This window comes from Cryptotermes secundus, unplaced genomic scaffold, assembly GCF_002891405.2.
Source record: "Cryptotermes secundus unplaced genomic scaffold, Csec_1.0 scaffold91, whole genome shotgun sequence".
NCBI lineage: Eukaryota > Metazoa > Arthropoda > Insecta > Blattodea > Kalotermitidae > Cryptotermes > Cryptotermes secundus.
Genome location: NW_019733318.1, coordinates 33,586 through 50,301, shown reverse-complemented (window position 1 = coordinate 50,301; position 16,716 = coordinate 33,586). Strand labels below are relative to the sequence as shown.

Genomic DNA, 16,716 nt, shown 5'->3' with positions numbered 1-16,716 from the left:
AAAAAATTATTACCAATCGATTTACAGTACACCTATCAACAGCATCGTCACCATAAACAGCCTTTAAACGACGATGAATCTCAGTAGAAGTCACTTTTTCAGCAGTTAAAAATTCGATAACAGCACGCTGTTTAACTCGCGTTGACATAGCACTAGAACACGTCTCCATACTTCCACTTCTCGAAATACACTGGATGAACGCAACGACCTCAAACCTGCGCATGCGTATTGAGGGGGAATGTTACTTCCACATGCCACCTGGCGCGCTTCTGAAGGTCATTTCGTTCGCGCTCTACAAGCATGTGTGCATTACTTTTCAGCCTACCTACACATATTTATCCAACCATTTATTAATTACTTATGTACAATGCCATGAAGACTTACAGGGAATGCAGGCACAGCCCCCACCCCCCTCAGCAACAGGTGAGTGATAAGCTTCATGCTCCGGCCGATTAACCCTCGAGGACAAAGCCATTGGAACCCACTAGCAAGAAGGCTGGGTGAGCCCCAGAGCTGGTCTGCATGCTATGGAGTAAGGAAAAATCTCGCCGCTTCTAGGAATCAAACCCTAGCCATACAGTCTGTAGCCTGTCACTATACTGACTGTTAAGTCTGCTGATCCAACAAAGGGAAGCCAAAATGTTTGCTTCCCAGATTCGCAGTGATGTGTAAGCACTTCTACTTGAGGCGGGTGCCATCTTTGGAAGCATTATTCTCACATGCTTTCTTCAACAATGCATTCCAGTTCCTCCACTGGCAAACATTTTAATGATTTCTACTGCTGACAGAAAGTTCCACACTGGATGTAACTTCTTTCAATTTCTTCACAGTACTTCATAGTATTGTTTAGTGTGGACACGAACATCTCTACTGTAATGCAAGTTCAAACATACTGTCACAATTTATGGTGTTTGGATGGGTGAATGGATTTACTGACCACTTACACACACAACTCGGAACTACAAGCAATTACAGTGCCACTGCTAATCTCCACATTCACAAATCACCACAGCAGTCTGTTCCAGACTGCTATCTCTTCATCAGACGTTCCCTTGTAACAGCTTCTAACACTGGAGGTTCTTCAGCTCCATGTGCTCAGGTTCTATCTTCTAAGCCTCTTGTGCAGAACTGCCTGTGAACTAACTTTGTCCCTTGCTTATAACATCTTGGGATGGACCACACAGAAAACAATCGGTTTCCAACAGTAACTTTATTGTTGTATACATATCTGTTGCCATGGGAATGTGTTTACTGAGCGGTTGTCCAGAAACAGCCACTGTTTACAGAGTCACTGCTTAGCAATGGGTCTACACACCACACCATGTTCCAATTTGTGCATCAACTTGTGCTGACATATTTACTTTATCACCTATTGCAAATGATTTATGCTTTCCTTTATCATCCATATTTCACCACCTTGCTTCATCTCAGTCCACGATAAAAAGTGGTCTTTACAAAGTCAAGTCAGACAGGCACAGGAAAATGTAAGAGTTAAACCTGGGTGTAATTCTGTTCAATGTTCACTCTTGAAAACACACGTTACTGTGTTGCAATGGATATTTTTAGCGAACTTATCAGGTATGGGAGAGTCACACTGCTACTACTGGGCTGCAATTATGCTATGATGCAACAGGATGAAAAGTGTCTACAATGCAGGGACCATAGTGGTTGAAAAATCCCCTTATGCATGCAAAATGTAAGATCAGGTAAATTTTTGTAGTCAGGACTAGAAAAATAAAGAGAAATTTTAGGAAAATATTGTGACATGTTGACCCCTACCTCCCCAGCGGCACGTGGCGGTAACGTAGCGCTCGTGTAATAGGCGAGTCATCTCCCCGCGGTGATGTGCCAAGCGGAACCGAAGTGTGCCGAGTGGAGCTGAAGTTAGCCANCGCGGTGACGCGGAACCGCTTCCTACTGTGACGTGGCAACAGGCACCACTGCGGCTATATAAGGGAACTGCACAGCAGCTACGAGTCAGTTGTAATGTGAGCAGTCGCCGATTTAAGTAGTAGTCGAGTCAGTGTGTTATCAACGAGTTCTCAGTTCGCAAGTTATGAGCTACAGACGCGTGTGCGAGAATCAGTGATAGTTCGTGATAACCATTTATATTTGGAGTGTGCAATTCAGCGAGACTTGTATAGCTCCCGCGCTATTAACACATGAAGACTCTGGAAGATAGTATTAAAGAGATTTTGTTGTAGGGTACGTAAAGTGTGGAAACCCGTAACATTGTGATAATTAATTGTAGCTGATATTTGTAGATTGTTCAATAAACCAATTAACGATCTCTACGGCGTGTTCAGTAACGAAACACGTTACATTGGTGTCAGAAGTGGTTACGAACTTACACACGTGACAAATAATTGAATTATTGTGCATTGAGTGGTTTACTGCTACAACATGGACATGGAAAAAATGATGGAACGTCTGTTGTTCGCCCAGGAGCAAATGGCGGCCAGACAAAAAGCCGATAGGGCGGAAGAGAGGAGGAAAGAGAGGGAAGAGATGGAGGAAAGTAGGAGGAAAGACAAAGAAGATTTGATGGCCAAATTAGACTCCTACCAAGAAATGGAGGCATGTCTAGAAGAGGAAAAGCTGGCCACAGTGGACACGAAACCCGCGGCGGCACAACAAGAGGTCCCCATAGTGATACCGGTCGGAACGACGATGGCCTGCCTAGTAATGGAGGCACGTCAAGAAGATGACAAGCCGGCCTCAGTGCACAGGAAACCTGAAGCGACAGAGTTATGAGAGGTACCCATAAAAGATGCCGAAGTAATGCCGGTCGTAGAACCGAAGAAGAAAAGGCGTAGGGACCGAAAGCGACGAATTATGAAGAACCCGACACGGGAAAATTGCGGACCCCAGAATAAATTGGCCGTCGTCAGCAGGAAGGTGTCCCGCCATGCAAGAGTGTCATGGCGCCGGAGAACCATCTTCAATAAATCTTGGACCCGAGGAAACCATGAATCCCGGATGAAGTTGGCTGCCATCTGCAGGAAGATATCCTGTTGCGCGACAGTGGCACGACGTTGGAGAAATACCTCCAAGAAGGAAACTCCCCAGGGAACCTTCGGATACCGGAGAAAGGTCTTGGCGCTACGGTCTTGCGCCAGCAAGTGGTGGGGATTCCAGGAGGGACGACGTCAGCAAGTGCAAACAACGCATCAAGAGCTGTTACGTCGACATAAGGAACCTCCGAAGAAAGAAATGATCAAGGAATGGACCTTATGGAGAGGACGACCCCCTCCAAAACGGAAAAAGAGACTTCAAGCAGAGGAGGAACCGGTAATGTAGAAGAACCGGGCTCCCCAGAGAGAGTGAATGTGCCATAGAATGAAAGTGATGGATGAATGGGACACAACTGGATCTTCTGGCGAGCGGAAAGGAAACCGCTCGAGACGAGTTGATCTTAAGAAGGAAGTGGATGTAATGGACAAAGAAGATGCTGCAAGAACAGCCTCCGAAGAAAAGGAACGCGGGAAGCACCGTTAGGCTATTCGGGACGAACAGCCTTAAGGAGGGAGCAGTGTGACATGTTGACCCCTACCTCCCCAGCGGCACGTGGCGGTAAAGTAGCGCTCGCGTAATAGGCGAGTCATCACCCCGCCACTCTCCCCGCGGTGATGTGCCAAGCAGAACCGAAGTGAGCCGAGTGGAGCCGAAGTTAGCCGAGTCCCCGCAACCTGGTAGCTATGCAATGCGTGGTGATGCAACACGGTGACGTGGAACCGCTTCCTACTGTGACATGGCAACAGGCACCACTGTGGCTATATAAGGGAACTGCACAGCAGCTACGAGTCAGTTGTAATGTGAGCAGTCGCTGAGTTAAGTAGTAGTCGAGTCAGTGTGTTATCAACGAGTTCTCAGTTCGCAAGTTACGAGCTACAGACGCGTGTGCAAGAATCAGTGATAGTTCATGATAACCAGTTATATTTGTAGTGTGCAATTCAGCGAGACTTGTATAGCTCCCACGCTATTAATACGTGAAGACTCTGGAAGATAGTGTTAAGAGATTTTGTTGTAGGGTTCGTTAAGTGTGGAAACCCATAACATTGTGATAATTAATTGTAGCCGATATTTGTAGATTGTTCAATAAACCAATTAACGATCTCTACGGCGTATTCAGTAACGAAACATGTTACAATATAAAGCAGCAGAAACATAAAATGTGTTAATATCTGGCTTTGTTGTTAAGGGCATTTGGCTCAGACAATATACAAAGTGTGTAAATTCATAAAAAATGTAATATCTGGGAGCATAAAATCAAAGTTTCACTGTTAATATAATCAAAACTGAATATCAACAAGATTAATTAACCCTTTCACTGCAAGAGAACTGAGCCACAGTGACCAGTTTCCACTCCATGTAATTCATTTATATGTTAAGAAATGGCACAGCCATGCAACATATTTCATTTCAACATACACTGCTGCTTATCTTGGACAGAGCAGTCTTTCTTATCACATTCAGGTATCGAGAAACAATGCAGAATTACCAGAAGGGCCTGCAGAACTAGTCTGACAGTAAGAGGATTAGAACAAAGTTTCTAAAGATTGTCATTATCATGAACTATATGAAGAAAGTTAGGGAATGAAATTTCTTAACGAACAGAGAGCTGAGGAAACTAACACTAAAATGAGGAAAATCTTAAATGCAGGCAATTTAGCACCAAGATTACTGACTTGGCATTCATGAAAATGATGTCAGAGAACGAAAAACATTAAATCAAGGAACAGTGCATGCAAATTCTACTGTATTATAGAGAAATAAGTTTTTACTTCATCGGGCTGCGTACCAAAGTGTCTAAAATTACAATCAGATTCTTACCTCCATTATATTCGTTGATGGCATCTGCAAGAGCATCAATTGATTCAATGTCTAAATTATTTGTAGGTTCATCCTGAAACATAATGTAATTACAAATATTCTAAATTCACATGTTTCAATCAACATTAGTATCAATACAGTAAATCTTTGCTGATCTGGTTACAGTTAATCTCAATCAAAATATGAAAAATGTTGTTCACAATTTTGTACACCCTTTAAAAAGACAAGTGGCATTTAAGAAAGCATATGAGTCACTTGTCTGTTCAGACAAAACTTGAGGCAGTTCCTTCAAACCTGCATCATTACGTTAAAAAACAAGTACAACTTCTGAGCCTTCTATCGATGAATAAATGTATCATATTTTTATAGTTTTTAAATAAAGGCTCTACAGTGATATTTTTTGGTATTTACTTTCATCAGCATTACTTATATCATTAAATTTATCATTTATTTGTGTTCTAAGTTCTTTTTCTCTTTTAGGGCTACCTTTAGCTTCAGTAATCCAGATTATCACTTCATCTTGATGACCTCCCCCCCAAATTAATCCGGATTAGTGAGTGTTTATTGTCCATACTGTAATCTACCGCTACTATTTACCCATTGATGTCGGTTCTGCTCTTAGATCACAGCACCATGTGGATTTGGGTGGTGATGCCAGTGTTTCACAGATACATGCTGCCTCCATCTTCAGGAGTTGATATGAGTAGGGCAAGAGTGTGTGCATATAGGTTTTGGGCCAACAGACCATACCATTCTCTTTGTTGGTCTACTGGACCAAACACTGTCTTGCTCAGATGGAGTGTGAGTGTATCTCTGAAACATCGGCACCACTGCCCACAGCCACACAGAGCAGGATCAACATCAACAATGAATCACTGTGAAAGCCTGAAATCTGTAACTATTCACCAGTGCTTGCCATTATTCAAGTCCTTATGCAGTCACTACAAAGGAATGTCTACACTCTCTTCTGCACTATGGTCATGAGAACTGTGGAATCAATGTAAACAAACACTAGCAACTAGCGACAAAATTAATTTCACTTAGTGGAGGGTGGAGTCCAACTTGGTCCACTCGGCACGGCGGCCACTAATTGGCCTATTGTAGCCTGCCCCGGGTGATTATGATGATGGAGAATTTGGTGGAATGAAGACTGGCAGGGGAAACCGAAGTACTTGGAGAAACCTGCCCCAGTGCCACTCTGTCCACCACAAATCCCACTTGACCAGACCCAGGATCGAACCCGGGCTGTCGCAGTGGGAAGCCTGCGACTAACCACTTGAGCTATGGCACGGCCCTAAACTAACAACAAAATATAAAATTCTGAGCTTTTGTGAAGAATAAAAACGATTAAATCTTCTTTGGCTACAGGCTGCTGCTGATAATAACATCATACCCAGGTCATGGAGGGCAGAACAGGTCTGTGAAACACTGGACTTCTGCTCTTTTTTTATTTCTTCATAGGTCATTTTATAATATCACTAGCGAGATTACATTATAAATGAATTAGCAAGGAGATGTTCATGACCTAAATTTAAGTACTATCCCCAGCATCTGCCTCAAACCTCAGTCAGGACAGCTGGTGTGCAGGTTGACATTCAAACCAAGCCCCTCCTGATTATGAGTCTCATGCATTAACACTAGGCCAACCTACTCAGTTAATTCAGTGACAAGATGCTTGCTTCCTATGAGACAGCTTCCCGAGAATACAGTCCCTGCAGTATGTGTCATACAGCAAAACAAGACAGGAACAGAACTATTACAGCAATAAAACCCATATGCAGGAATACAGTTCAAGCACTGTGATGCAACTTCCTTGCTACAAGTGTCTATTCACTGTGAACTTAGCCCTCTACTGGCCACATCCACAAGCTCACCTATGTTTATACTCCACACCCATCATAAACCGAAACAGGAAAGAGCTAACAAGACATTCAAAAGGAAAGATTGTGGGAAGAAGGAAGAGACTGGACTCTTTTCATCCAGTGACATGTATAACACTGGAGAGGGAGAAGGGGAGGGGGAGCAGGAGAAGTAGTACAAAAAGAAGAAATATGAATGAAGTATAGTTGTGATAACACCACAGTACTCCAAGAATGTCAAGTCAGACAGAATTCTAAATTCAGGGTGATCCATTTCAAATTATACTGAAACAGAAAATATTATACTCATAATGGAGATAGGATCATCTGAGTAGGGACTCTGGCTACCATGATCTCCAAATCTGAAGTGGAGATTTCTTAATGCCTTGGAGCCCTGTGACACACAAGGCTGACAATCTTACCACCATCTCTGAGTCGACTGTCTAGAGAAAATGTGGAAGCCTTGATGTTTTACAACCTTATGGGCCTTCATGGCCTGTTACAGGGATAGCTTTGGAGCCCAGTGTCAGGTACAGTAACTGTAGGAGCCGAGTTCCATGCATCAAGCCACATTCCTCAGATAAAAGCTAAAAATGTGTAGTTACAAATGTCCTGTAGGGATGTCGGCACCAATCAAAGCCTGGGTGCTTTTAATCACTCTGAACAAAACACAAGGTTCAGTCACAAGATAATAAGAATTCTGATATCTGTTTGCATGCTCTAGGAATTGTGGCATCCATCTGAGATGCAGTTCTTTCTTTCCACACTATGCTCAGGAAAGAGCGCTTCAAAGGGTTAGAGAGTAAGTGTACCAAAAAAATCTAAAACGCACAGAACTGGAAGTGATGACTGAAAAATGTAATCAGCGCATTGGAGCAAAACTCTCACACACATCTCTCAAAACATGAGCATGAGGACCAATACGTGTATTCAGAGCAATGGAGGACACTTCCAGTGTCCTTTGTGAACACTCATTTGTGTTTATATCCAGTCAGATATAAAAATACAATATTTTTGTATTTGGGCATTGTTTTGAACTGATCATCCTGTACCTTACAGAAAACAGCTGTACTTGCCTGTACACCAGACATAAACTTACTGTCCACAATGGAAAGCAATGAGAGCACATTACTGACATGTGTTGTTTGAATGTGAATCCCAACACACACACACAGCAAATACTTCAGTAGTTGTTCCTCTGCATGAAGCAGAAATTAATATTTGAAAATAAGTTACAAAATGTATGCATATCAGAACAATTCCAGTACATTTATTCTGTATCTCAAAAACCACAAGGCTTATAGAATAAGTGTACTGGGCATAAAATGTGTACCTACATTTTGTCCAACACTATTTTTCAACAGATTTCTTCTCCCCCAAGCCACCTTAAATATTCAGCATGTTATATGTGAATAACACTCGAGATGTACATAGAAACACAAACAGGTTTTCATGTAAAGTGTCCATTACTGTCCAATTCAACCCAGACTGTAATGCATCAACAAATTATACTGAAACCCAACTTAGAATTTTATGACAATTTGTTCAACAGTTCTTAAGTCATTACATGCAAACACACAAACGTATAAATGGTCATACCAAAGTGAAGGGGTGCCTTTCTCACATGTTCTTGTCATAAAAACATGAAAATGGCTAACACACCAGTTTAGCTAGAGAAAAACTTTAGAAGACACAATACTGTGAATATTCCACAACAGACTTGGTTGCAGAAATAAGTACTTACCAAAATAATAACATCTGGTGCATTGAGACATAACTCTGCTAGTGCAACCCTAGCTTTCTGCCCTCCTGACAGATCCTTCATCTTTATCGTATGAGCATGACTGACTAAACCAAATGTTCCAAGCTGCTTTCGGGCTTTCTCATATGGCAGATCAAATAATCTCATTAGGTATTCGGCTGGTGTCTCCTCAGCTGTCAGATGTTCACCGGAGTGCTGGTCAAATCGTCCAATTCGCTGAAATGAACACAGAAAGGCTTTTAAATATAGAAGCTTATTACTGGAAAAATGAAAATGTATTCCACACATATTTATAGACTAAACTCTGATGAATTTAATTCAATTTATATACTTAGTCCACCTTTCTTTCTATGTGAAAAAAGTAGGGTTATAAGATTACTATATTGTCTGTATGTGTGTGTCCCCAGTCCAACTTCTGAACCAATTCACTGATTGTCACAAAATTTCATTGTCACTTAGGGTCACCTTACTACAGTAATTCTCAGATTAGTACAATCAGTAATAACTATACGGTGGAAGCAAAAACTTCTGAGGTGGGAGCAGCATTAGCACCACTTAATACTGGAGCCTGAAACAACATATATGGTGTGTCCTTACTTCCTTATGTATTTATTTATTTATTTATGGTTTATTTAACGATACAACTCTGATTCTAAATTATTGTTGGGATTTCCATGGCCTATAATTTTCAAACCGGGAAAAACAATATATAACTGCTTATGGAATATGAAGGTGTAAGTCAAAAAGTTTTATTTTACAAATTATAAAACTTTCTGAGTTACACTTTCATATTCCATAAGCAGTTTCTTTTTGTTATTTCCGATTTGAAAATTATAGACCACAGGAAACCCCGACAATAATTTAGAATCACCTTGTACTTTCAAACAATTCAACTGAAGTTACGGGGCATAAATTAACATGATGATTGGTGAATAATGAAGTGGGAAGGATATGGAAGGATAGCAGTCATGGATTAAACTGGCTTACTGTCCATCTGAAAGAAGAAACTGAAAAACTTCAGTAAGGTTGAAGATGTGATTCCCTGTACTCTGACATAAGTTTACCAGAGCTTCACATGAATGCCAGTGAACTTCCATTAGAATGCAAAGAGAATACACTTCATGGGCCATTTTTGAGAGAACATAAAATTTAACTCAGTAAGGCTGTTAGCTGTGTAGGACCAATATTTGAACCTGGGCCCTTCCAAATAAGAAGCAGGAATGCTAACCACTCTACTGCAACATTCAGTAAGAACTTTACAAAAGGCTTTTCATTTACACATATTTTATTTAACCAAACAGCTTTTTCTGTGAAAAGTTCTATGTTCTGGGTTAATAATGCCATGTACACTGCTGAAAGCCAACCAACGTTTTGAAGTAACATGTTACCTTAATCCTCAGGGTTGGAGAATAAGCCCTCTGCTTGCCACTTGTTGAGGATCGTGGACTCTGCACGACGCGGTAACACGCGTTGCCAGCGGTGACGTAACAGCAGAGCAGCTGTGTTAGACAACCATTGCGCGGTGACATAACAGCATAGGAGCTGCTGCCGCTGCTATGGTAACAGGCCAGTAAACCCTCTGCCCGAAGGCCACACCACAGCTCAAGCGGTTCGTCACTGACTTCCCACCGTGGCAGCCCGGGTTTCATCCCGGGTCTGGTCAAATGGGGTTTGTGGTGGACAAGGTGGTGCTGGGGTGGGTTCTCTCCGAGTACTTCGGTTTCCCCTGCCAATCTTCGTTCCACCAAATTCTCCAACATCATAATCACCCTGGGCAGGCTACAATAGGCCAATCAGTGACTACCGCGCTGAGTGGATCCAGTTGGACTCCACCCCCAACTAAGCGAACCCNCCCCCCCCCCCGAAGTGACGCAAGAGCAGAGGAGCGGGGGTAGGCACCCATTTCCCACTGTGGCATAACAGGGGACACTACTGTTACCACAGGGCAACAGGGAACAGTATAAGAGGCCGGCTGAGCGGTGTGTGGGCCAGTGTGCAGTGGGCACCAGTAGAAGACAGTGGAAGAGAGCATGGAGAGTTCGACAGTTCTACGGTATATTGAGTTGTTAATAAAAAAGGAGCGACTGTGAAACAACTTGTTCAACATTTGTGTTATAGTTACGTTGAATTGTAGTTATGGTGTTGAGTAATAAAGTGATGTCACGAGGATACACACCTCAAGGTCTTGTTTCATGACACCACCTACTTTCACGCTGGTTTATTTCTCAGCTTATTCTTCAACCCTGAGGATGGAGGTGATATGGTGTTACATCCCAGAAGACAGAACTCTTCACAACCACTGCTGTGAGAACCTCAAATCCTGCATAAATGTTTCTGTGTTCCAAATTCAACTAGAATATAATTTCCTACAGCCGAAAAAAAAGTTTATGCTGATCTGTTTAATTTAGAGCACTCCTGTGATGACATGATTTATTCTGATTTATTTTTTCATTGTGTCTTCTCCAAATGCAGCAATACTGTACTTTATCTGCATTTCTGCTAACGTATTTGCCTTACAATAAAAGTTTCCAACATATGTTACACAAATACTGATACAATGGTGCAGGCGGAATTCAACTCGTCCAGGATAGATTCTGGTGACAGGCTTTTGTGAACACAGTGATGAACCTTTTAAATCACAGTGGTTAATATAGTTTTAACCCTCTGACTGTGAAGTCTCCACTACCTGGTAGAAAAGACAAGGCTTCTTGGGAGAAAAGTTAGTTGCACAGAAAAACCAACATTACTTCCACATAACGTCTTCAGACAACTACAGTCACAGATCACATGAAAGCCTGTAAATTCCTCTAAATATTGGTATGTCACATTTCATGCCATCTATTGTCAGAATGCTCTACCAGTTGGTTAACAGTAAGTTGATCTCTTTAGCTATGGTAGTTTTAATGTATCACAAGCCAATTTAACGTAGTTCATCACATGCAAAGGGTTAAAACATAAGGTATTTATGCATTTTTTATTATTCTCAGAATAAACAATGATTATTTCCCTAAACAGCATTAAGTGATTAGTCTCTGTAATGGAGATCTGACTTTGCAACTTCTGTGCTGTCTTTGTGCAACGTTGTGCACTATTCTTTCTTCATATTCCTTTATGGGACACAAAATGTTTTGGCCTAACTGGCCATCTTCAGGTGTACAGGTTGTTATGGTTAAGGATTCTGCTGCTCACTGTAATGCAGTTTTCTTTCCTCCTATTATAGTTGCCTCTGGTTATTTTGGTTATGTGGGTTACCATCAGTTTTATTTGGGTGTCCTTGGGTTGCACATGATTGCTTTTGGTTTTGTTTGGTTTGTTAATTATGGCTGCCCTTAACATTCTTGCTGGGGCTGTTGTGTGTTGGTCAGCCATCATAACTGTTTGTTGTGGGTGTGGACAGTTAGGTGGAAACATGTAGTGTCTAATAAAGAAATACAAAGAAAGAACAATGAACAATGTTTCACACAGACTGCACAAAAGCTCCAAAGTCAGGTCTACACAGTGCTTGAGGATGGTGAAATGTAACATTATAACATTCTGTATTGGAGGCATGCCGGTCACAGTAGCTGAGCGGTCTAAGGCATGCACTGTCTTCGCTCGCTCAGAAGCCGGGATCTTGGGTTCGAATCCCACTCAGGGCATGGATGTTTGTGTGCGTTTTTCTGTGTTTGTCTACAGGTAGAGGCCTTGCGACGAGCTGATCACTCGCCCAAGGAGTCCTACCGAATGTGTAAGATCTAGTAAACCGAAGTGAAATGGAGAGTTTCATGGAGGTAGACCTAGGCCCAAATTGGGGCTGTAGCACCACAGAAAAAAAAAACTGGTGGCATGGCATTTTTTTTGTGAGGCCAAAAATGAAATTTTAAATACTGTTTAGCTAAACTTTAGGCTACAAAGGGTTAAAAGTTGGCCAATGTCTTTGTCATCTGAGTGAGTATCATTTCAAGAAGAACTCTGTGCCACACAGTTACTCTGTTAGTACACACTATGGACAATATTATACAGATCAGTGAACATTTTCCAACATTACTCACCAAGCGATAGTTTCTCTTTACATCACCATGCTGAGGCTGCAAGTCTGATGTCAGAAGTTTAAGAAACGTTGACTTTCCGACACCATTTGGTCCGACAATGGCCACTCTTGAGTTGAGATCGATGCCAAAATCACAGGTCACGAACAACGGTTTCTGACTAGGGTAAGCAAATGTCACGTCTGGAAAGTAAAGATATGGGCCACTTGTTCTCTAGATCATGCGAAGCTTCAAACTCAGGGTCTGCTTAATTACTATTCATTCTTTCACCCTTTCCCCAACCTTCATATTTCTAACCTCATTCCTGCCAGTTACAAAGGACAAACAAGAGCAACTTCCACACAAACTGCTTAAGAAAATATTAAATTACTGCCACCTATTGTTCCTGCATGCAGACTACTAGAAGGGATGTCAAAGAATGTAAAGACCAAGTATTTCTACCACACAGCACATGATCATACCGAGCAAGCAGATATGAAAGTCGGTGATGGCAAACTTCCGACAGCAAATGTGTAGAGGAAAATTACATGTTGGCAGCTTACGATCAGGGGGAAAGAAAGTAAAGTTACCTCTGTGCTCAGTTAACTACCATGTAATGAAGACATATGAAGTAGTGGTGGAGCTCCATGCATTCTTAACCTCAATGTAGTCAGTTTACCACCATGGAAAGATCCCCTGGTAAACAATGGAAAGGGTGACAACCCAGAGCCAGTCTGGATGTTGTGGAGAACATAAAAATCTCTCGTACCCATCAAAAATTAAGCTCTGATTCTTCAGCCATTCACCCAGCAGCCCATTGCCATACTGAGCTATCTCAGCTTCCTCCCTCGGACAAAAAGGTAGTTAACTGTTTCCATCAGTGAGCCTTGATTTACATATCACCAACAGAGGAACTGTGAAAGTCTTATGAGTTATCATTCAGTAACAGGACAGTATGGAGTTGCCTCTGTGCTCAACTAAGCACCACGCCAAGAATTTGCATGTAGGAGTGGAGGTAGAGCTCCAGTCATTCTTAACCTTGGGGCACTAGTTGAAGCTGAGTGATGAACTTCGTGCCCCTCTTTCATCCTAGGTTAGGGGCCCTCTGTTTACCATTTGATAGCAGGTGGGGTCCCAGAGTCAGTCTGGAGCAGTGATGCAGAAAATGTGACCCTTCCAGGAACTGACCACCATCTATTATCCAGACCATAAAATTGTCACTAAACAGACTGAACTATCATAGCTCTTAAAAACATCGGTAAAATTAAAAAAAGAATGGATACTGTATTTACTTAGACCTTATATACACTTGGGGGGGGGGGAGGAACTTCTGAGATTTGAAGTCCTCACAGTGGTGAATATGAAGACTATCTTTTTTTGAAGGAACCTGCTGCCTCCATCTACACATCACATATCTTCAGAAAACAACTTACTGTGCAGACCCAGAATTGGAGGTTGCAGTGGCGGAGGATCAGGAAATGAAAACTTGACGATGTACTCGCGCGGCTTCTGAAGCAGCTCTGTTGGGCCCTCATCCTCCTCATTCTTCTGAACCCTACTACGGTTCTTTTCTTGCTTCCTTGTAAGAGCCTCCTTTTGTTTCTTTTCCTGTAAAGAAGATGAGATTAACCCTTTCTGGTCGTGCTTAGAGAAATTTCCGCAGCCAGGCTGTCAGGGGTTTTAAATACCTGCTGAGCCACTAAGTGAACTGTTGTGCCCAAAAAGTTGGTGCAACATGGATATAAGGTTAACAAGCCAAATGTGTACTTACATTTTCGATTGTCCAATTCTTGGGCCAACTTAACACTGCTATAACATCTGTCAGTGAAATAGTGGTAGTCTTAAATACCAGGCACACTGAGTCGTAGTCTGTCCATCAAGGGAAGAACTAGTTTTGAAATGAATGGATTTTCAGAGTATGGTAAGTTACACATGTCGCCTGTTAAGTTTTCCATAATTTGGAATTATACTGTGAGTATAACTAGTGTCACTTTCAGCTACTGCAAATAATCTCATGCCCCACATTGTTCGTTTTTTTTAATTATAAGTTATAAAAATGATTTTGTGTTTGAACCCAACTGTTGGTTCATCTATTACCAATGTTTCTGCCTGACACAAAATTTTTCTGCAATTGTTTCTCTATATGTTTTATCACCCCATGCACTTTGTCTTTTTTATGGCTCAACTGCTTTATTCAGTGGCATCATTTCCTCACATTCCCACCCATCAACACGTAACAACACTTGTTTCACTCTCTCTCACTCTCATTTTCTGACATTTTGTTGCCCAATTCTTCATACGCAGTTTCTCCCTCAATTTCCAGAAGGCAGGCGGAGGCAGACAAAACATTCATGCATGCTTTGCTATAGTCTACAGCAACATATGATTGAAATATGACAGCAGAAACACAAAACAAACTTTATCGATAATATATCAACATTTGTCCATGGGAGCACAGTCACCATGTCGATTATAATCGATTATAATGATTATAATCATATATAATTATATATCGATGTTTGACTGGAAAGGGTTAACTGAAATGTGTACAAAAAGAAACCCATAAACTTAGATGATGTATACAGCACTACATTTTCTTCTTAGTGGGGTGAGATGGAGTCCACTTGGTACTGTGGCCACTGCTGGCCTACTACATCAGCCCCAGATGATAGACGATGGTGATTGTGGAGCAACTGGTCGAACAAAGATTGGCAGGGGAAACTGAAGTACTTGAAGAAAACCTGCCCAGTGCCACTTTGTCCACCACAAATCCCACATCGCCTGACCCAAGCTTGATCCAGGACCACCGCGGTGGGAAGCCAGTGACTACACAGTGCTACATACTGCCCAAATCAGTTCCCTTGAGCTGCATGAAGCATCTCAGTACAACAGGCCAGGTATCAGAAAACACTAACTCACAGCTACTTTTATCAGCAGTGTTACATGAATTACTGTAGGTATTGTGCGCTTCTTTCTCAGACAGCAGAACAGAGAGGTGGATGCATACAGACTACTGGTAGCTGGCCCTACTTCCTCTGCAGTCCCTAGTGTGAGGGATAAGCTTAAATGGTGACTAATGTAAAAGACGCCACTGAGAGGACAATGGCAGTTTGCATAATTCGATACATTGATACTTCAGCAAGTGGGAAAGGGACATCATGGCTTTCACAAGCATACAGTAAGAGCACATATTAGAGCATCTTCACTTGGGCATCCAGTCTTCACACAAGCATTACTGGCTGGGTATCGAGAAAGTGCACATAGCACTCTTCATACCACCTCACTTCAAGGAGCATTGAATAATTACAGTGGAACCCCCATTTAACATTCCTCAAGTCAAGGTTTTCACTGATATAATGTTCAAGTTCACTGATTCCAGGACAATAGCTTCAGTGTTGAATTTCCTTACTTTAAGATTTCCTTCAGTTCAGTGTTCCATACCACTGCTCTATAAAGAAACCTCAAATGGGGGTTTCACTGTAGTGTTCAGATATTTTTACTTTCTTCCATTTGATATTACAGCAAACAGCAATTTTGGAAAGTATGCCCTGGATACCATACCTTTTTAACTCTTCTGAAGCCTCAAGCTCATGTACATAACATTTAAAAATTCAGTTCCTACCTCACAAAAAACATGTCTCCATAATAAAGTCTATCAGGTTGATGTTGTTTAGGGACACAATCACAAGGATTCATTTCATATTTAAATTCTATGACTGTGTATTGTGCAATGAGGGTAACTTAAGATGTGTGAGAGATTTGGGGGGTTCTCATTGCAGTAAGTACTAAGAATGTGGTCTGCTGGAATGTGATTCAGCGTAGTCATGTTAACATTTTAGACGAACGCACTGCCTTTCCACCTTCAGAATGGAAGTGATTTCGACCATTAGAATTGAAGCAGTAGGTTCCTCTCAAATGTAACTGTATGCCACAGAGCTATATATATATATATGAACACCATATATGAAAGTGGAGAGTGGCCCAAGGACTTTACAGAAGTTACAATGATTGCCTTAAAGAAAAAGACAAAAGCTACAAAATGCAGCGACCATCGCACAATAAGCCTTATTGCACATACAGCAAAGATAATAGCAAAGATACTTAAAAGAAGAATTGAAAGGAAAATAGAGGATGTACTTGGAGAAGATCAGTTTGGATTTAGAAGAGGAAAAGGAACCAGGGATGCAATTGGGATGATGAGAATTATAGCGGAACGAACTTTGGAGATAGATGAAGAACTGTGTGTTTGCTTCAT

General features: G+C 41.7%; 1 protein-coding gene across 1 annotated transcript in view; it reads right to left on the bottom strand.

Moving 5' to 3' along the window:
• Nucleotides 1-16,716, bottom strand: part of LOC111867882 (ATP-binding cassette sub-family F member 1) — a 44,031-nt gene that overhangs the window by 7,423 nt on the left and 19,892 nt on the right. Inside the window, exons 7-10 of the mRNA XM_023858084.2 lie at nucleotides 13,895-14,069; nucleotides 12,486-12,664; nucleotides 8,437-8,670; nucleotides 4,834-4,906 (exon numbers count right to left, since the gene is read on the bottom strand). Of these exons, the coding sequence (XP_023713852.1) occupies nucleotides 4,834-4,906; nucleotides 8,437-8,670; nucleotides 12,486-12,664; nucleotides 13,895-14,069 (661 nt within the window). The remainder of the gene's footprint in view (nucleotides 1-4,833; nucleotides 4,907-8,436; nucleotides 8,671-12,485; nucleotides 12,665-13,894; nucleotides 14,070-16,716) is intronic.